General features: G+C 41.3%; 2 protein-coding genes across 40 annotated transcripts in view; both read left to right on the forward strand.

The window, feature by feature from the left end:
* The window catches only part of clasp1a (cytoplasmic linker associated protein 1a), a 74,418-nt gene extending 68,116 nt beyond the window's left edge, over window positions 1-6,302 (forward strand). For all 39 annotated transcript variants that reach the window (XM_047601796.1, XM_047601802.1, XM_047601810.1 and 36 more), the window contains 3 exons: window positions 1,796-2,002; window positions 2,736-2,852; window positions 3,722-6,302. In XM_047601796.1, the coding sequence (XP_047457752.1) occupies window positions 1,796-2,002; window positions 2,736-2,852; window positions 3,722-3,808 (411 nt within the window). In that variant the 3' untranslated portion in view covers window positions 3,809-6,302. The remainder of the gene's footprint in view (window positions 1-1,795; window positions 2,003-2,735; window positions 2,853-3,721) is intronic.
* Window positions 6,303-6,456: 154 nt separating this feature from the next.
* On the forward strand, window positions 6,457-18,658 carry tfcp2l1 (transcription factor CP2-like 1). The gene is made up of 15 exons (XM_047601838.1): window positions 6,457-7,272; window positions 7,712-7,860; window positions 9,211-9,284; window positions 12,247-12,352; window positions 13,981-14,087; window positions 14,290-14,442; window positions 14,579-14,689; window positions 15,562-15,695; window positions 16,037-16,088; window positions 16,222-16,315; window positions 16,472-16,562; window positions 16,802-16,884; window positions 17,166-17,308; window positions 17,657-17,708; window positions 17,800-18,658. The coding sequence occupies exons 1-15, from the start codon at window positions 7,214-7,216 to the stop codon at window positions 17,835-17,837; spliced, it is 1,446 nt and encodes a 481-aa protein (XP_047457794.1). The 5' UTR covers window positions 6,457-7,213; the 3' UTR covers window positions 17,838-18,658.
* Window positions 18,659-21,415: the final 2,757 nt, after the last annotated feature.

A 21,415-nucleotide genomic window follows, 5' to 3' on the forward strand; every position in this document is an offset into this window, starting at 1 on the left:
CCTGCTCCCTTGACTCAGGATCAACCCCACACATGAAAGGTCTCAGGATGCTTTACTGTTGGCGTGACACAGGACTGATGGTAGAGCTCACCTATTCTCCTCCAGACTTCAGCTTTTTCCAGATGCCCCAAACAACTGAAAAGGGGGATTCATTAAAGAAAATGACTTTACCCCAGTCCTCAGCAGTCCAGTCCCTGTACCTCTAGTAGAATATCAGTCTGTCCCTGATATTTTTCCTGGAGAGAAGAGGCTTCTTTGCTGCCCTTCTTGACACCGGGCCGTCCTCCAGAAGTCTTCACCTCACTGTGCGTAGAGATGCACTCACACCTGCCTGCTGCCATTCCTGAGCAGGTTCTGTACTGGTGGTGCCCCAATCCTGCAGCTCAACCAGCTTTAGAAGACGGTCCTGGCACTTGCTGGACTTTCTTGGGTGCCCTGACGCCTTCTTCACAAAAATTGAACTGCTCTCCTTGGAGTTCTTGATGATCCGATAAATGGCTGATTTAGATGCAGTCTTACCAGCAGCAGTATCCTTGCCTGTGGAACCCTTTTTATGCAAAGCAATGATGACTGTGCATTTTTCCTTGCAGATAACCATGGTGAATGAGACTTCAAGCACCACCCTCCTTTTAAAGCTTCCAGTTCGTCATTCTAACTCAGAATCACAAAGTGATCTCCAGCCGTGTTCTTGTCAGAACACTCACCTGTGTTAATAAGAGAGTCACTGACATGATGTCAGCTGGTCCTTTGGTGGCAGGGCTGAAATGCAGTGGGAATGTTTTTTTTGGGTTGAAGTTCATTTTCATGGCAAAGAAGGACTTTGCAATTAATTGCAATTCATCTGATCACTCGTCATAACATTCTGGAGTATGCAAATCACCATCATGAAAAATGAGGCAGCAGAGTTTGTGAAAATGAATATTAGTGTCATTCTTAAAACGTTTGGCCTGGCTGTACTGTTTGTTTGTTGAGAGAGGAGTTTTCAGGATGGAAGCCCAAAACCATTTGAGAGCTGCAGCGATAGTCATAATTCACATAACGTTCACTTTAATAAGGGGAATCTTTCATTGCACATGTCATTGGATTAGTCCTTAACATATGAAATTGAAAAAAATAAAAATAAAAAACATCTTCCAGACAGCATGCAATCTGCAGGTTTTACAGTATACTCTGTAAAGCCACACATGCCTGTTTATGGCGTGCCTAATGTTCATAAAACTGTCTAGATTGGAAGAGATTGATAACTTTCAAAGGCTCACCCACCATCATTGAGACTCACTGGTCCAGTTATCAATATGAGAATAACAATGGCTGAACACAGCAACTTCAACCTTTGAGCCTTAACCCGGGAACCCACAGGAGAAATCGCAGGAGTTGCTCAAGGTTACTTAGAGATAAATCCTCATGCTATGATGGTCAGGTGTGCTGAGGTACAGAGAGAGGGTAAACAAAGAGCTGATGGTAAAACACAGTGAAATACACATACACACACACACACACATATTTCCTTTTTTCAAAAGCAGACATCCAATGAAAGCAGTTCACATATTCTTCAAAATGCTCTCAATAAATGAGTTTCCTTTCAATTGCAGAGGACTTTTGAAACCTGAAGTAGATATTTTTGCATATTTTCTTTCAATATCGTACAAAGAAGCGTCTGCTGGAAGCCCTCTTATTAAGATGACAACAAGCTGTCCAGGTGTCATTCACTAACAAGCTCTTCAGCCGACCGAAAATCCAATATTTGTATTTATTTACACACATTAAACCGCGCCGTATGGTTGATGTGCTTTAGGTGCTGCGTGCGGCCGAGGAGGCAGCATCCACCCTGGCCGGATCCATCCACCCCGAGCAATGCATCAAGGTGCTGTGCCCGATTGTGCAGACGGCCGACTACCCCATCAACCTGGCTGCCATTAAGATGCAAACCAAAGTCATTGAACGCATCGCCAAGGACTCATTACTGCAGCTGCTGCCGGACATCATTCCCGGACTCCTGCAGGTATGTGAGATATAAGATCTCAGGTCAGACAGTTCTCAGGAGGTTGCACGTGAATATAGATATGGATTATGTATGTTTCAGTGATCCTACCTGTGACTTTCCTTTCTCTAGTTCTGCTGAGACTCTTTTAGCTTTAAATTTAAAAATTACAAAACTAATAAAAATTAAAAAATATATATATATATGTATATGTATATATATATGTGTGTTTATATATATATATTAAATATATAATATATATTATAATATATATAATATATATACATATATAATATATATATGTATATATATATATATATATATATATATATATATATATATATATATATAATATATAATATATATATATATATATATATATATAAATATATATATATAATATATATATATATATATATAATATATACATATATAACATATATATATATATATATAACATATATATATATATTTAAAGAAAACTGAATGAATATAGTGTTTAAATAACAACAAGAGAGAGGGTTTTTGGGGACAAGAAGAGGAGAAACATCCATGTCGGCTCCAAAAAGGCATATTTGGACAATGTTCATATTTGGACAGTGGGAAATATTTGCCTTATTTGTCCCTGGAAATGTTTGCGTGTACTCTGCACTCTTTGCAACTCCTCCCATGTTCCTGCTGACCCCGCGTGTGTGTGTGCGTGCGTGCACGCGGCTGTGCGCGCGCTGCCTGATGCTGCCTTGTTTCCCTGCAGGGCTATGACAACACAGAGAGCAGCGTTCGCAAGGCCAGCGTGTTCTGTCTGGTGGCTATCTACTCGGTGATTGGCGAGGACCTCAAACCCCACCTGGCACAGCTCACGGGCAGCAAGGTACCGACTGCCGCCGCCGCCAGCAAATCTTTCCATGTACACACTCTCACGCGCACCCACACACACTTTGTTACCAATACCTGTTCGACAGACGCAGGGCCTTATCATCTTCCCATGTTGTTGTTTCTCAGCCGGTTCTAGCCGGTTGACCAATTATAAAGCCGGGGTCGTAGTTGTCCTACTTTCACTCATGTGTCCTTGAGTTATGTAAGGGTTGAGGTCTGAGGGTCAGGTTCACCTGACTGGAGGGACCACCCTCCACCTCTGATCTGTTGGTCCGTTGGTCTTATGTGTGAGGGACCATCTCGCGGCTCAGGAGCATGCGATGAAGGCGTTAGCTGACGGTTCAACCAGCATCACGGCGAGAATCCATTTTCCCTCCTCCAATGAGGAGCTGTGTTTTTGTCGCCCGTTGAAATGAGGAGGTTAACCTGCTTCCTGATTATGTGGCACCTCCACAGTGAGCCTTCACAGTTAAGACTGGGTGGAAACTAAACCACAAGTATTCCACTTTTAATTCTTAATAAATCCCTTTTGAACTGACATCCTGCAGTTAGAAACATGAGATTAAACGGATCACTTCTAAAATGCGGCACATGAGGTTTTAAACCAAAGATACACACCTTTCCCTTAAAGTGTCTTTATCTTGTGACTTCAGGATCCTTTGACTCTAATCTCTGATGCTCATGGTGAATATTAAATACTAGTTTCTCTTAGTGTACTTTAAATATATTTGCTTTAAATTGTCACCAGCCAACATGCGTGGGTGCCTCTTTTGCATACGATTGCTTCCTAACCAAATACCAGATGTGATTTTAGTGCCACCTGTTTTTGCTGATGTTAAGATGAGTATCTGTGTTTGTTTGCAGATGAAGTTACTGAACCTGTACATCAAGCGCGCCCAAACCACCAACAGCAATAGCAGCAGTTCCTCGGACGTCTCCTCTCACAGTTAATGGAGGGAGGCTTCATTTGGAAGGAGGCACCGTTCCAGGATTTCCAGGACTCGAAAAAACAAAAAAAAACAAAACAAAAACAGAACAAAAAAAAAAAAAAGCCACGCTTCTTTCAGACTGCTCCCGCTCTGATCTCCCCCTTCCTCATCAAAACCATGCTTTTCTCCCGTTCCGAGGGGAGGGGGGGTTCCTCTCAACCCGTTTTAGTTCCTTCCTCCTAGCACCTCTGCTCTACAAACTTTTGAATGTAACTGCTGTATTGGTTTTAGAACGGTGGGGAGCTAATCAACACATCATGAGTTGTTTAAAGGTAGTTTGTCGTCCCCATGCTTCTCACCACCTTTCCTTTATTCAGACCTGTTTGAAATGTGTTAGTATAAGGAGTTTATACATGATGCTGTGAAATGCTCACACCTTGAAGAATCTTCTGTCAAATCACCCATGTCATATGGCTGGCCCAGTGATGGTAATAAGCCCATACACTTTGGGACGAGTTCTGTTTCGGTTTCTGATATTACAAAGAAGTAATATATAATGGAGCAATGTGATAAAAGGTATTTTTAGTCAGTGCTTAAATTCGAGGATCGATTGCACTCTTTTTTTTTTGTATGCTCATTTATAATTAAGAGTGGCTTAATACGTTGTTACACTCGAGGTAACAAGCAAACAAAAGATAACATTTGTAAAACAGACAGAATTGACAATCTTTAAAACGTGCGCAGGTCTTTTTATGTTGTGGTGCAGAAGATGAGATCGCTGCACCGCTGATGGTGGCTATCACGAAATTTACAATCGGCACAAAAGAAGAAGAAGAAGAAACTGAGCGTGGGAAAAGTTCTGTTGCTTTTTTTCACTCCACACCTTCTCGTCAGTTACAGAAACAGTGTTTTTTGAGAAAACGGCGTTTGTTGCCAATTTTTGCATCCCCTCTCCCACCTCCCCCTCCTCCTGCCTCCTCCTGTCTCCCCCTGGCTCCTGCTCGGTCTGAACGTGCTCAGTGGCTCAGCGGGAAGTCCTTTGTAAATACTGCAGATGTAAACTTGGGGAGAGGGACGTTCCATAAGACGTCACCAGGCCTTATTCACTTCACACACGCTTCGCTGACTGCGGAGAGGGAATGAGATGTACAGCACTTGGCTTTTAAATAATGTGAATCTGCGGGAGAAAACCCCCTCGCTGCGTTTGGACCCGCCTCGATGCAAAATACAGTATTAGTTGTTTCCTCCGATCTCCTTCGCTTCCCTTTGGCGCGTACACGGCTTCCGCAATAACCACACAGTCCACCAGTAAAGGAATTTTGTACATACAGTCTTTGACCACCGCTTCACAACATTTCAAATGAGGTAAAAGTGAACGGGTTGACTGCGTACCTTTAGCGAAATAGCTTGCATGAAATCTGCAGCGCTGTTGACTCTGTTCCGAAGGGCCCAAGGTTTTAGGCTGTCCAAGTGCACTTGTAACATCATCGGCTTGTAACCCATCTCTGATTTAACGTTTGGGGAGAGGAGGTCGTCACGTTAGCCATGCTCACATGTAAAAGGTACAACTTGGAGAAAATCCGTGACCAAAACTTTGTGTTTGGTATATTTAAGTGTGTTAAAGCGTTCAGGCAGGGGATGAAATAAATACCTCCGGGCACGACTCTTTTATCTGAGGTACCAAAAAGCTTTAAGATGTTGGATTCTCTGCATTGAGCGCCGAACGAATTCCCTACCTGATCAGCTTTTTAATATTGGACATGGTTCGGTTTATCCTGGTACAGTTGATTTACTGTAGGAGATAATGTTTGTTTTTTTGTTGTTTTTTTTTTTTTAAATCCTCCTTTAATCTCGTTTGCTTCCTTGGAGCAAATTAAGAATAATATCTGATATTCCTGCTTTAGTTCTCGTTTAGGGAATCCACTGAGAATGGGCCAATTCTGGTTATTTAAGTAAGAATGAATGTAAAGAATTGATATGTTTATGTTCAAATTTGCTTTGTTTGAACTTCAGGAAAGTACGCTCTGTAAAATGCGTCTCGACACTCTGCCTGACTCCTCTGGTTTTTTGGGGCTATATTTTCCCAGCGTCCTAAACCATTAATCTGCTCACTTTTGTTTTCAACGGAGCCTCTCCCTCTCTCTGCCTCTCACTTAAAGCAAACCTGTAGTCGTCACGAGGGGGGAGAGGTCATCAAATTACCAGTTAGCACCTACCATCTGTCACTGAGACACACGAGGTGGTCCTCTCTACCAACCGCTCACTATGCATGTTCAACTCTACACTGTCTTTCTTTTTCGCCTCGGCCGGTCATGGAATACTCATGCCTGTATTTATATATTTTATTTGATATTATTTTATTTGTTCTCCCATGATAAATTGTACAGAAGATTTTTTTGTGTGTGTGTGTGTGCGTGTGTGTGTTTTATTTTTTTTTTGTTAACATCCACCTGTGATAGATTTGCAACAATGTAAAGAAACTGTTTGCTCTAGAAATAAACAGACTAAGAACTGGTCTCACTGTTTTCTGGCCGTTCACCTCAGATTTCACAACTGCCATCAAGTTACTTAATCTTGTGAAAGATTTCCATCGGAGCCTGTGTGCCTTCTCCTTTCTTACTTTCTTTCTTTCTTTCTTTCTTTCTCTCTGTCTTTCTTCCCCTCCCCTCCCTCGCAGGTTGAACCTTGGCTTCCACGGGGGTCCTCGTGCTGCGGCCGCTTTGCCCACTTGTCCATCCATTTACCAGCTCATGCATCCGAGCGCTGAGGTGTGCTTAGCCGCTCCGTATAAACATTAACCCCCGGCCAGACTTTGAGATGACCTCCTGCTAATCTCTCTCTTGAGGATCTCTGAGGAGACTGGACAGCAGCTGCCGGGGCTCGTGCTCCATTTGTGTTAAAATTTAATGTGGGGATCAAACTGTCTGGTCTAAATTTTCATTTGTTTTGCTTCCGTTTAGATTTTTCAAGTCTGAAAATGTTCATGCCCTGATCACAAAAGCGCACGGGATAATTCCATTCCCTCCCCCTCATTTTCGAGGTGCTTGTCCTTCTCTTTTTGTGCGTTTGTTTTCCAGAATGTACCTCCAAACGTCATTACCCAAAGTGAGCCTGTCTTTGTGGCATTACTGTTGGCAGTGTCAACAACTCATCAGGTCTAGCTGCTGTGAATGCATCAACCAAGCCAGACACTGGTGGTGGGAGGAGTGGCTGCACTCCTCTTCTCAAAGGTCACCCATGGTATGCTAATGACCGCCCTCGTGACATCACCGGGAGCATATAAGAGGCGGGCGGTGAGGCTGGGCTGCAAACCCCCTCACAGCCGAAAAACGCAGAGGAAGCCAGCGGCAGGCTGCAGAGCTAGCTCCGTCTGTCTCCACACCTTCACTGTGGTCCCGGGATACGAGAAGACACCACGCCGGAAAATATGCTGTTCTGCCACTCCCAGCCTGAGTCCTACCACCAGCACTCTGCTAGTTACATTAGGTAAAGCACGGCCACGTTGAGACGCTTCAGAGACTCGTGGATTTCATGCACGTCTGTCAGAGGAACAGTGAGGTTTACCTGCACAACAGTGTGCTCTTTCGCAGTAGTTCTGCCTCCAGGAGAGCATTAATATATTTGAACTATTTACATGTGAAATTCAGACTTTTAAATTTAATTCCACTGCACACAAACTCCACATTAACATGACAAAACCAGGCCATGCAGAGTGCCTCTTTCAAGCCAGTACACTGAAAGTTAATTATGCTACATGACAACGTTGTCTTGTGTAACATTAACCTTTTACACTTTTGCTCCAGTAATTAAGTGATTAGACAAAAGAGACAAGAGGACATATGCCTTCATTGTCCCCCGTGACCCCCACCCCGGTGCTCAGCCCCTCTCCTCTCCTCTCTTCTCCTCTCCCTGGGGTCTCTTTCAGAGAGGCCTTGGCGCCTTTCTTGAAGAACGAAGAAGCCAGGTTTATGGCTGAAAATGGTGACAAGAGGACCCCATTCCAGTACATTCTGTGTGCAGCCACTTCGCCAGCTGTGAAACAGCAGGAGGAGACTCTCACTTACCTCAACCAAGGTAGCTATCTGTGCTGCTAGTTGAATGTCCTTGGTGACTGAATGGACTGGAGCTCATTTTGTCACATACAGCAGCAGCAGGATTAGGCAAAATCTTGCTGCATTAAAATAATTGATAAACTGTCCCCTTGCAGTTTGGGGTTCAACAGCCAATTAACACAGGAAAATAGAGAACGTAGACTCGCATCATTATTTTTTTTAAGGTGTTTTTAAGGTTCACATATTTAGAAAAGCTGTGTGGGTTAAGGAAAATCAGCTCAACTTTTCTCTTCTGATCATGTGACTGATTGGCTCTGTAAAGGCTTGATAGATCATCCTTCTTTAGAGGTGGTCTCTGCATCTAGTGAGTCCAGTTAAAACCACATTATACATATTTTTAATCTCTTGATTTTATTGTTTGTTTTTAATCAGGATTTGAACTCTTAAAGAACAGTACTTTTTTCACTTCTCCATCTGAATATGTGAACCTTTTAAAAGACCTTTCAGTTAAGGTTTTTGTATTGCAAAAGTTTGAAATCTGGAAAATTGAAAGCGTCTAATTCTAACCTGTCAATATTTTGACACTAGAAATGACACCATATTAAGAATTTGACACAGTCCGAATCCAAATAATCACTGAATTTTTTTGCTCCCATAGTGTTGTGTCTTTAGATCGTCTGAGTTGCGAGAATAGGATATCCTGAACACATAATTATATTCATACACTATTCATACAACTATTTATTATTAACCTATCCAGGCATGATGAGCTCCTACGTGTGTGTTTGTCTGTCTAACTTTCATCTGATAATGTAATTCACACTTCTCTCACTTTTGTCTTCTGGCCTTTCTAATTTGTACCTCCTCCTCCTACTTCACATCAGTCTGGAACCTTTTGATTGTTTCCTTGTTGAACAGTGACATTGTTTTTTACTTGTGCCTTATTTGCCTCTGTGTCTCTTTCACATCTGCCCTGCTTACCTGCTCTACAGTAATTTGTTTGGAGTCAAAACACAATGACAGCGAGCTTTTTGTAACCTGCAACCTCTGGGCAACAATTAACATTGAAATGCAAAGACGGCTTGTATTGATTAGAGGTTAATTGCCATCAGGGATGTAGCTTTAAGTCACATAAGTGCTGACAGTACCCTTCAGTGAGTCTCATTGGCTATTTTTTTTTCTGTCATTTTCTTAATGTCTGGTATCTGATCAGGACTGAGATATGTTTTCTAGTGGCTGGCCTTGATATCTTGGCTTACGAGGTTTCTAATTTGATTCCATTTCTATCTCCACTGCCCCTCTTTTCTGATTGACTGATTTCCCATTTTTCAATTTTAATCAGGTTTTTTTTTTTTAATGTTTTAAAATGTAGGTCAGTCCTACGAAATCCGTATGCTTAACAGAAAACTAGTGGAGTATACTGATATAAGCAGCAAATATGTGAAGGTAGGTGTAAGGTATTGTGTAAGTCTGTGTGTTTGATTTTCATGTGACCTCTTCCTCTTTCTTCTCTCATCTGTTTTCAAGCCTCACTTTCCTGAATTGTCGCAGGTCCCTCAACCCTCACTTCCACTTCAGGGGTGGGGTGTCGACCTTTGGAGAGCTCGGTACTATCACCCAAACTTACCTGTCCTCTTTCCTGAGCCTCACATAAACCCCCACATACAAACTCCATTCACTCCACACTCCCAAAAAATGACAGGTACAGTGGTGTGAAAAAGGTTTGCGCCCTTCCTGGTTTCTTTTTTTTTTTTTCTTTTTTTGCATGTTTGTCACACTTGATCTCTTTCAAACACATTTAAAAATTAGTCAAAGTTAATACGGGTAAACACAAAATGCAGTTCTTAAATGAAGGCTTTTAAAAAATACCAGCTCAACACAGGATTATTAGACCCGGGTCAACTCACCATTGGTGTGGTTGCCAGCAACATTGCCAGCAGTCACGGTTCTGACATCCTGCTGTGAGAGCTGTGTGCTTGTTGTTACCTCCCTCTTATACATCATCACGACGCCAATGTCATCATTACACATTCAAGTGCCAAATCTCCTCTTCTCCTTAGATGCAGATCAGCTTGCGGATCTCACGGTCTTGCCCGTGCGCTGTCATGATCATTAAAAAAAATCTCTGGCCTTTAGAGCTCCATTTTTGAGCTGCTTGTAGCCCTAGACCCTCTACAATGACACAGAATGTGACAGGCAGGTACATCAACGTCATCATGTAAATTAGTTGGTTGATGTTGAATTCCTGTTCACATCGAAGCCGATACGATAAAATCTCGGGTCAATTGCCGGGTTCAGGATTTCCGGGTCAAACCCTGTTTTCCGTTAGACGTGAAAGGGGCTTTGCTGGTGTGTTTTGATCATTGTCCTGCTGCAGAACCCAAGTTCTCTTGAGCTTGAGGTCACCAACAGAAAGCTGGACATTCTCCGTCAGGATTTTTTGGAAGACAGCAGAGTTCATGGTTACATTTACCACAGCAAGTCTTCCGGGTCCTGAAGCAGCAAAACAGCCCCAGATTATCACACTGCTACCACCAGATTTTACTGCTTGTATGACATTCCTTTTCTCAAATGCTGTGTTACTTTTACGCCACATGTAACGGGACAGACATCTTCCAAAAAGTTAAACTTTTGTCATGCAGGTTATTTTTGCCTGGTCTCTTTCTTATGGTTGAGTCATGGACATTGACCTTAGCTGAGGCAAGTGAGGCCTGCTTTGGATGTTGTTGTGGGGTCTTTTGTGACCTCTTGGATGAGTCATCACTGAGCTCTTGGGGTAATATTGGTTGGCCAGCCACTCCTGGGATGGTTCACCATTGTTCCAAGATTTCGCCATTTGTGGATAATGGTTCTCACTGTGGTTCCAAGACTCCAGACTGATAAATCTCCATTACCTTCTCTTTAATTCCTTATTTTCTTTGGATCTCAGCATGATGTCTAGCTTTTGAGGGTATTATGGTCTACTTCACTTTGTCAGGCAGGTCCTATTTAAATCATTTCTAGATTGAGAAGATTGTACTGTGATAAACCACAGTTAAGTTAAGTTTTAACAGTTGGGGCAAGTAGTTTTTCACACAGGGCTATGTAGGTTTGGATTTTTTTCCCTTAATAATAAAAAAGTGCATTTTGTGTTTACTTGTGTTATCTTTGACTAATATTTAAATTAGTTTGATGATCTGAAACATTTAGGTGTGACAAACATGCAAAAAAAAAAAGAAATCAGGAATGGCGTAACACCTTTTCACACCACTGTATACTGTATATCTGATGCTTTGATGCTTTGTGGGGGGGAAGAAACATGACTTGCGACCATTTCCAACTGGCTATTCATATTCATAACACAGATTCCTGTGACACACAAAAATGGGGGTTTCCATCTGAATAAATTTCAAGTGGAACAACTGCATTCATTTAATGGTGTGCTCACTTAATTAAGACTGAGGAGTGGTCGTTCCAAAATCTTGTTGCATTAAGATGATTAAATTGATTTCCATGCGAGTGCATCCTCTCGACATGCCTCTGTGGTCAGGCTGCCACTGATTGTTTGAGGCTGTAATTTTACCTGTAGCATCCTAGAAACACAAGAATGGGACAGGTGGCATCTATGCAAACACATGACACAATGGATCTGGGGCTGTTTGACTCCTGGTGCTCGACCATGCACGAGGCTCCCTCTATAAATATCCCAATTGTACGTGTTTTTACAGGTTCATGCCCCAGCAGAACTGAAAAAAGTAAATAAAAATATAAGACGTATCGTACAGTATCGTTATCATCTGTCTAATATTTAGCTGATCAGTTGTACACAGTACATGCTAATAAATGAAATAAGACATGGGCTTTCTCTGTTCAGGGTTCCCACATGTCTTCCTAAGACTAGCTGGTTTGTGGATTTGATTTCAAGAATTCTTTAATATTCTCTTCTATATCATGTTATTAGACCTTTAATAAAATAGCTTCCTTCGTCATGCAGGGGTGGGAGCTGTTAAGACTGACAAATTTTCAGTTGCACACACGTGTGCAACATGAGGTCGCTGATTTCCCGTGATCCAATGAATTTCGGGGGATGTTTAAATTTCTCCTTGTGTGCGTGGGCACCCTTTTACACAGGTGTGACGTCTCTACAGGTGTCCCATGTAATATCACTGTCTGTAGGTAATGGACAGTCACAGATACATTCATTCAAGTGTCATTGTACGATGGGCACAAGTGGAGCTGAAATTCCCTGTGAATTTGTACCTCCTCACCCTAGCCTATTGAAACGGTTTAACTTTTTTTAAATTAATAAATAGTGAGGGGAGCCTTTTTGGCCAAACAGTTAAGCTGTGGAGCTTTGTGCAAGCTTTGCTCCTTTGACTGTTGCTGTGCTCTAGTCTGAAGCCTGAAGCCTGCTCCTCCCTGTTCACAGAGTATTGTGCGAGTGGTGTTTCATGACCGTCGCCTGCAATATATGGAGCACCAGCAGCTGGAGGGATGGAGGTGGAACAGACCAGGAGACCGAATCTTAGATATTGGTGAGTTAAATGTACTAACCAAAGATAAATGAAAGCACTTTCATATGACTAATTAAAGACTCTTTTTTTATATAATGGGTGTCCTCATTGATTATGACCTATGAGATAACATATGAGCTATGCAGGACGATTAGTGATTTATATCTCTTACGATTATAATAAAATAGTAGTATTTTAAATCAAAATGCTCTTTCAGAAGGTATTTACCTGTTAACTCTGCCAGTGCCTCTTTTCCTTGGTGACAAAAGTGCAGCATCAATCTGGTTATAAAACACTCTTCAGACCATTTGTTAGCCTCAAGACATGTTTTCAGTTAACATTTAATATTTCTTCATACCTGTAAATGTTCACGAGTCAAAAATACCTCATACATGGACACATGGATTATTTCACTATACAAAGTTAACAAAGTAACCAATGTGTAACAAAATTCAAATCTTCGTTCTCATCTCTGAACATGGCTGTGTAAATGATGAAATCCTAATGTCCTCAGACGAGTACTTAAAGTGCTTAGTACTTTTAAATTGGAAAAGTTATTAAGCATAAATAAACAACATTCAACCGTAAAAATTTGATGAGGGCTTACACCCTATCCACTCTTGTCCTGTGACAGGCTGTAGAATGAATTGTCTGAAATGCTTGCTATTATGTTTTTGCTAGTGTGTTGACCCTGTGCTACCACTACATGGAAGACAAAAGTGTCCACTTATGAGGACAACAGGTCTAAATCAAGCAGAAAACAAAGAAAATCCATAGCTGCTATTCTCTTCAGCTCCCTATGTGGCCTTTTGTCTAAATGCTGACCTCAGCATGCTAACGTGTTGATGTTCATTGATTATAAGTTTAATGGGGAATGGTGCAGTATTCTAACATTTCCTAATACACATGAAGCAAAGTGCAGCTGACACTGATGAGAGTTAAAATCAGTTGACTGAAAGCGTAAGTAAAAGGGCAGGTAGACATAGCCTGATGGTGGTGCTAGTTATTAGATGTAATCTTTCACAAATTCTGTACAAGTACATCCACTCAATATGGAAATGAGGCTACTAAGACAGACTGCCCGCAATTGCGACCTGTGGCTCTACAGTGAACAGTGGTTGGAGTTGGTTGGAGGAATGGCAGCATTGCCAGCTTTTCTTTGTCCTTATTTGTCTCAAGCTGGATGATGCATTAGCTAAAGTGCTAGCAGAATCCCAGACCAACATATGCGTGGATTTAATTTGGTTTTCTTTTAAGCTAGAAGTGCTTCGATGAAAAGAAAACTCCTTCCTTCCAGAGTTTACATAATACTTTATGTGAGTCCACTGTTCCGTCTTGTTTGTTTTGTACTCAGATTTTCCAGGTAGGGGACCAATGTGTTGTTTAGCATCTTCCATTTTTATCCGTTGGTTCTGTCACTACTGGATCAACTGCCCATTTGTGCATGCGCAGTGGTAACTCTATTTGGATAAACTGCCTGAAATGCACTGCCAGAGAAGTTCAGAGTCATTCTTCAACTCTGACTGGTGCATGAAATTGTGTAGTTTCCAAATAAGACCTGCAGATTACAAATGAGTCTTAGCAGAAGAAAATGTTTTGCATAGCCTTTAAAGCAAAGCTAAGCTGACTGACTGGATCATTACGTGCAGATATCCCTCTATCAGTGGGGATAATGGACCCTCGTTCTCACCCTCTGCACCTCAACACCATTGAGTTCATCTGGGATCCAGTCAAGAATGCTTCTGTTTTCATACAGGTACATACAGGTAGTCACATGTCTCAGCGTCTTTGCTTGATCTGACTGTTTTATTTTTGTACAATGACAATAAAAGCTTTCTATTCTATTCTGTTCTATTCTGTTCTATTCTATTCTATTCTATTCTGTTCTGTTCTGTTCTATTCTATTCTGTTCTGTTCTGTTCTATTCTATTCTATTACCTCATCTCTTATTTTCTCAGGTCAACTGCATCAGCACTGAGTTCACCCCCAGAAAGCACGGCGGGGAGAAAGGGGTTCCCTTTCGTATCCAGGTGGACACTTTCACCACCAACGAACACGGGGAATACATGGAGCATGTCCATTCATCCAGCTGCCAGATCAAAGTGTTCAAGGTATGATGCTGCCCTTACTGATGTCCTTCTGTTTGGCCGATCCTCATTAGCAGTTATACCGTACTATTCAAATCTACGGACTTGCAAAACCAATCCTAATATATCCATGTTTTACTTTTAATGCTGTGTTTTTCAGCCTAAAGGAGCTGATCGCAAGCTGAAGACCGACAGGGAAAAGATTGAAAAAAAGGCCCCTGTAGACAGAGAAAAGTACCAACCATCCCATGATTCCACCGTGCTGAAAGAGGTGAGGCCTACTGTTCCCTTTCTTGGCCCACAGCACATAGCGAGCTGTTAGCTTTCAGTAGTGCTGCAGTGATGTAACTTTATTGATCCAAGTGGTAAATTCTTAAGTCACCTGGATGTATCTAATCTCATCGGAACGAAATCCATCAGATTAGTTTCCGTCTCTCTTTGCATCCTCGCACACGCAACGGTTACAACCAGTATTACTCCAACGGATGTTAATGTGTTACAGCTTTTGAGCCATTCTTTGTCTCAGTGTTGTCCTGCTCTGTTGCTGAGGTTTGTCAATGATTGGGGTCGTCTGTGTGTCACTTCAGTGTTTTTGAACATCAGGTGATCCGGCACATGTTGGCTCGGCTTTAAGGTTTATTATTCCACTGAATTGAAAAAAGGAACCGTCACACTGCGTGCTAAATAAGAGTCAAGTATATAAAGACGCTAATTAATTCTATTAATATTAATTATTATATTTTAGATTATTAATATATGCAAGAATTAAGTAGCACATCAAAAATATATTAAGCTTATCTGGAGAATGTGTACTTCTCATCTCCCACACAAGAAAGTCAAGACAACAAAATCAACAAAATCCACAAAATCCACAGAAAGAGAAAAAGTGAGTCTGGAGGAAGTGTGGTCATCGATACTGTGGTTCCACTCTCAGACCGTACTGGACAGAGTCACAAGATGGTGGCGCCTGTATCCTCCATATTTATATACAGTCTATGACTTGTTAACTGGCACTAGGTTTGTTTCTGAAGACATCTGGGCAGCTTTGATATGATATTTCTTCATGCTTCAGTCTTGTATTTTCAATCATGAAGTCTTTTTTGCAAACTCATTTTTCCTTTGTCCCTCTTCCCCCCTGTCAAGTGTTCCCCGTGGCCTGATGCACTAAATCTTACCACCGCCACCACCATCAACAACAACAACAACAACAACAGCAGCAGCAGCACTCCATCACCAGTTTATCACAGCTCCCCAACATCCTGCAGTTTCACAGAGGGGTGAGTCAGCATTCATGTTGACATCACGTCAACATTTTCAGTTTGCACCCATGTTATTCACTTGGTTCTGTGGGGAAACTGCAGGTTAGGCTAGACGTATAGACCCCCAAAATGGAATGGGTTTGGTAAAATGCATCCTGGGTGATCTGATCTCTAGTAGGCCAGTCTGAGATTGCATGTTCAACACCACATTAAAATGCATCTCCACATACATTTATCTCCACCCTGACATCAGTGATTTTAGACACTTGCACAAAGAATCAATTATAACTCAACAGACTCAAATTCTCAACCAATCACCCCGAATCTGTTCTTTCTTCCTCGTGTGCATGTTTCTCTAGCAACTGTTCTCCAAACCAGCAAGGGGAGCTGTTCATGCCTGGCTGCTCTGATGTAAGTAATGGGGAGCGGTGCAGTGTGAAAGTGTTAATGTTGCTCTCTTATTCCCTTTAGGCCATTATTTGGAGACAGTGGATGCTGTGCAGCTATACTCATTTCAAGGGCTCTTCTTCTTTTTGACATGTAGCATCTCCTGCCGTCGTTCTCGCCGCAGGACACTCAGCAGTGGCTGCAGCGTCACAGGTTCACGCCTTTCTCAAGGCTCTTCACCAGCTTCTCAGGTAACGTGGGCAAAAGTCAAAGTTAGTGGGTTCGTCGGCCCAAGCTCGCTGGGTGAAATCCAGAGTGAAACACAAAACGCATCCGATTGGCACAAATGCATTCTACAGGGTGGCGAACCGAGCAGAACCTCATACTGTCCTCCCCTGTTGTTGCAGGTTCCGATTTGTTGAGGATGAGCAGAGAGGATCTGATCCAGATCTGCGGCCCGGCGGATGGCATTCGCCTCTTTAACACTATGAAGGGGAGGTGAGACAGAAAAGGACACCAGCCAGAGTTTGTTCACAAAAAAAGTGAATACAGAGGTAGAGAGGTTAGATTTTCACTGCATAATAAGAGGAAACGAAATCCTTCCTGGTACCAGCATTTAAGTTCGAAATTCAGCATTCAAGTTGTGATGTGAGGGTAAACAACTCAGTGACTTGAAACATGTCAGTGTTGCACGTTTTTCAGTTGCTGGTGTTACAGTGTCTGCTCACGCTTTCCAGGTCTGTACAGCCCCGTCTTACCATCTATGTGTGTCAGCAGCAGACCAGAAATCAACCTCCTAATAAGCCAGGAGGTGGAGACAGTAAGTGTGTTACATGTGAATCTTGTGTATCTTAGTCCACAATGCAAATGCAGTTCAGTTTTAGCATATCCAGCTCTGTACCTCAAGCTGTGAGATTCAGGCTTCTTCTAACGAGATGTAGGCTGTTGGGTTTATCTAGGATGTGACGGAAGATAATGAAATATCAGGAAATCTGTAAAATATTACAAAAACTTCAAGTTTCATGTAAAAGATTAACAAAGGAGATCTAACTTTGTCCTGGAATTGCACATGGAGATCACCTATGCATACCCTCCCTGCAGTCTACCACGCTCTGTACCTGGAGGAGCTGACACTGTTGGACCTGTCTGAAAAGATCGCCATGCTGTACAGCATCACTCCACAGCAGATCACACACATCTACAGACAGAGACCCACCGGCATCCACATCTTAGTCTCTGATGAGGTAGGTATTTTAGCTATTCATAGAGGGGTAAATATTTCATTCGGTTTAATTTGGGCTGTAGATCTTCTGATTACCGAACACGAGAGTGCAGTTGTCCAAATCTTTCTAAAAGCTAATATTTGTGACGATTTCTTCAACTTGTCTGGTGAAGCTAACCAGGCCCAGTGTTTACTGCCTCCATGTGGTGTCTTGTGTTATAGTTCACCCTTTTGCTGAAGTGCCAACTAAAGCTTAAATCAAAGCTGTGAAACGCTGGTGATAAAGGAGGAAAGGGATTTATGAATAACAAACTACAGGTTGATGTTTTTGTCCCATGTTGACGTGGAATTGTCCGTTTGTTCGTTTCAGATGGTGCAGAACTTGAGGGAGGAAGCAAGCTTCATCATCAGTGCTATCAGAGGTAACGCTGAACTCTCAGGCTTCCTTCCATTTAACTTGTTGAGCTTGAATCCTGCTGTTGCTGAATGATCTTTCACTTCTCTGTTAAACAGATGAAAACACTGACGGGTACCACATGGTGTTGAAATGACCAGCAGGAACTCAGGAGGTTCAGAGTTTCCCCAGGGGAATTGTACAGATTGTAAATAGGTCTCTCTTCACAATAGTTTGCGCTAGGATGTTTAGCTTTAAGTTTACTTCTGCTTTTGCTGTCTTTAATGTTCCTGTTTTATTTGTACTTTCAGTTACTGATTCATGTTGGTATCCTTTGTAATTAGTGGTAAACAGTGCTACATTACCGGCTTACATTCATCTGTCCACACATTTTTTGCCTTAATGCAGAGTACACGTGAATGGCTTTCATGGCAATAAAACAAGCCACATTACACGTGTTGGCATGCAGAGACAATGAAAAGAAAAATGAACAAAACTGCTGTGCAATTGCTTTAATGAAAAGTGCGTTCATCTACTGTCCCCCGCTCCTCTCCCACAAAAGAGGAGCTCTGGTGTCATATGATGTGGACTGCTATAAGGCTCTGTATTTTTTGGAACACATTGCAATATTTTAAATGATTCAGGACTCTGATCACAGAATGAAAGACTTCAGGCTGTAGTTTGGATCTATGAGTTTGACTTGCTCTGTATATTACTCGAAAATAAAAAGATTTAGTTTTCTCTTATGCTGCTCTTAAGTGACATCAGTTGGGAAAAGGTCATATTGCACCAATAAAGATTTTATTAAAATTAGCAATGAAATGAAAATGTGAAATTCCTTTTGACAGTTAGAGCCACTATGCATAACGTATATGTTGATTAAAATTGTTTCTCATAATGGCTTATAGTAGATTAAAAAACGTGTCTTGTATATATACTTTTTATTTTTTAAATAAAGCAAATGTGATATAACCAGGACATAAAGACTCAAGGAAACACCACTAAATGAAGCATGATTTAATCCGGCCCGGCATAAATTTCTGAGTATGTCAAAAAAAGAAGCGAGTCTCTAGCTCATTTCTATTAAAAGTTGTGATTTTTTTAAAATAAATACAAACCAAATGCTCCCTCCGGCCGCTAGAGGGCAGTAACTGTGTAAAAGCGCTCACGTCAAGCATGAGGCACTGACACGAGTTAGTCACAGGAAATAAACATTCGCAACGTGATGTGTCCAAGTAAAAAATAAACCGGCAATCTTGCTTCACCATTCACCACTACTAAACAAGTTATCGGTCAACACACCCTTCCCAAAATGGCACTGTCAAAAAAAAGAAGAGTGGACACGGAGTGCAGAGTTTTCCAGGAGAAATGGACCGAGAAGTATTTATTCACAGAAGTGAATGCAAAACCAGTGTGCTTGGTATGTAATCAGCAAGTTGCAGTGTTCAAAGAGTTTAATATTCGGCGCCACTCTTCATAAAGACAAGTATGTCATATTAAAGACAATTAATATTGTGCAGTATATTCTAAGCCTCAGTAGGCCCAGCCTAGTAGTTTGATCTGATGTAGTCTAATCTTATTGCCCATGCACTGCTATAACTTTTTTATTTTATTTATTTTATTTTATTTTATTTTATTTTATTTTGTGTTTCTTTTTTCATTTATTTCAAAGCAGTATGACAATTAAGGCGAAAATGTTTTTTTTTATAGCTCCCACTTGAGTTTGTTTAGTGTGGTGAGTTGGTTCAGGTGTAAAACTGCATTCACTCAACTGTTAAAATAAACCAGTTGTTAACACATTCACGGCCAAACATGAAAAATCATTTTTTTCCCATTGTTTTTGAATAAATGTGTTGTGCTTAGAAAAGATCCCTTGTCATCCGTGATTATAATATGTAGGGTAGGCTACAAATGTAGGTATGTTACTTAGACATGTAGCACCCACCTCACAGAGGTGACACTTCTTGATGGCAGCAGACATCCCCAGCAGGATGTAACACGACATAGATCTACACACAGAAACAGTTTAGGAAGTCAAAACACATAAAGAACAGCACAAGGTGCAATATTAGGAAGGTGGTCATAATGTAATGCCTGGTTGTGAAGATTGTGTCCCTCCTACACTGTGCACATGTAAGTGTGACTATGTCAAGTGTATCTAGTGTGTTATGTACACTTGGTGTAATCATTTACACCTCTATATATGTACATAAGCAGTATCTTTGATATACACACTTGTACACAGTAAATCTAAACACGTGTAACAGCTATATTCTGGATAAAGCTAGATGGCCTGGAATTCAAAATAATGGCAATAAATACAGAGCGGAGCTTAGCAGATTGTAAGCCTGTGACACAATTGTTATCAGTGCAAAGTTCCTAAACATCTGAACAACAGGTAGGCACCTGATCAACAGCTCCGGTCTCATTTACAACATGAATTCTGTATTGGAGAAGAAGTAAACATGAGATAAAGTTAAACTGCTTCCCACTGAATATCTAATGTCTAACAAATATGAGCGTGCCTCCTTGTGGAAAATGTCACAGAGCTTGCGATGTCCTCTCTTAACTCTAACCTCAGCACATGCACACAAGATAATGTTTGCACACCCCTGACATGTCATTGACCACCGCTGTGGTCACTCCAGACCTGAGTGGTATTCATCAAGTCCAACAAAAACAATAAGCGTTTTTTTCTGTCCGCCTGTCGATCAATGACGACTGCGCAGACGAGTTTAGCTCATTCCGGAACGGCCGCTCCAGGTGGAAGATGCCCAGTCAGTGACGTGAGGTAAGGGCATCTAACAAAGATTTTATATGTTTGTATATTAAAATTTCAAATAAAGATAATAAAAAAAACATTGATTTTTTCTGTGTCCGGCTAACTACGAAGTTATATAACGTTACGCTGCCGTGTAAACACTGATTTGTATTAAATTTAACGTAGCAGTTGTAGCAAATGAATGAAAGGACGTTTTTATTAATTGATTTGCATGCTTCTCCTGCATAATATGGTACATCATGTCCAAATAGTCCCTTGACCCCTGGTGGATGAACATATATGTGCGTGTGTGTGTGTGTGTATTCAGACACTGCAGCATCAACGTCAGCTGACCAGCTAGCTGTGGGCAATGACATTGAAGAACTAGGACTGTCTGGATCACTGCCTGCCTCACCTCTCAGTTGTGTGCTAAATTTTGTTGCTTCCTTTTCTTCCATTTACCTTAAGGTTTTGATTTGATCTGAAAAGGATAATCCACTTTTGCTCAGCGTATGATGTTCATTTGCTAATACAGGGCAAACCAAACACTTAAAGTAACACAACATCATTTAGATCTCAATACCAAACATAAAAAGATAAATGAAAATATGTAACATCAGTGTTATGAGCAAACTATCAATGTGATGGCGATTAGGTTTATGAGTTCAGGTTCTACTGATGTTGACACGAATGACGAAGAGGCTCTTCAGGCCCCATCTGCACACTCTGCCCCAGCTAAGTCTCTTGACCAGGACATGTTTATCCAACTTTTTTTCAACCTACCTCAAAAACAGGAGAATTATTTTTGTGTTAAATTTGATGTGTTATGGATCATTGTTCCTGTAAAACAAATTAGAAGGAGAATTAAACAGTTCTTCAGTTCAGATGTTCTTATTGCTGTTCTTGAGGGTTTAAACATTTACAGAACATTGTGTTATTGCACTTACTATATTATCCTCCTGTTCTGTTGTCTA

This window comes from Mugil cephalus, chromosome 12 (genome assembly GCF_022458985.1).
Source record: "Mugil cephalus isolate CIBA_MC_2020 chromosome 12, CIBA_Mcephalus_1.1, whole genome shotgun sequence".
In the NCBI taxonomy this organism is placed as follows: Eukaryota; Metazoa; Chordata; class Actinopteri; order Mugiliformes; family Mugilidae; genus Mugil; species Mugil cephalus.

Excerpts from the sequence above, each read along its gene's own strand:
- tfcp2l1 (XM_047601838.1), top strand. The coding sequence starts at position 7,214 with ATGCTGTTCTGCCACTCCCAGCCTGAGTCCTACCACCAGCACTCTGCT. Across the intron at positions 7,273-7,711 it reads CACTCTGCTAGTTACATTAG|AGAGGCCTTGGCGCCTTTCT; the intron begins GTAAAGCACGGC and ends GGTCTCTTTCAG. Across the intron at positions 14,690-15,561 it reads ATTCCACCGTGCTGAAAGAG|TGTTCCCCGTGGCCTGATGC; the intron begins GTGAGGCCTACT and ends CCCCCTGTCAAG.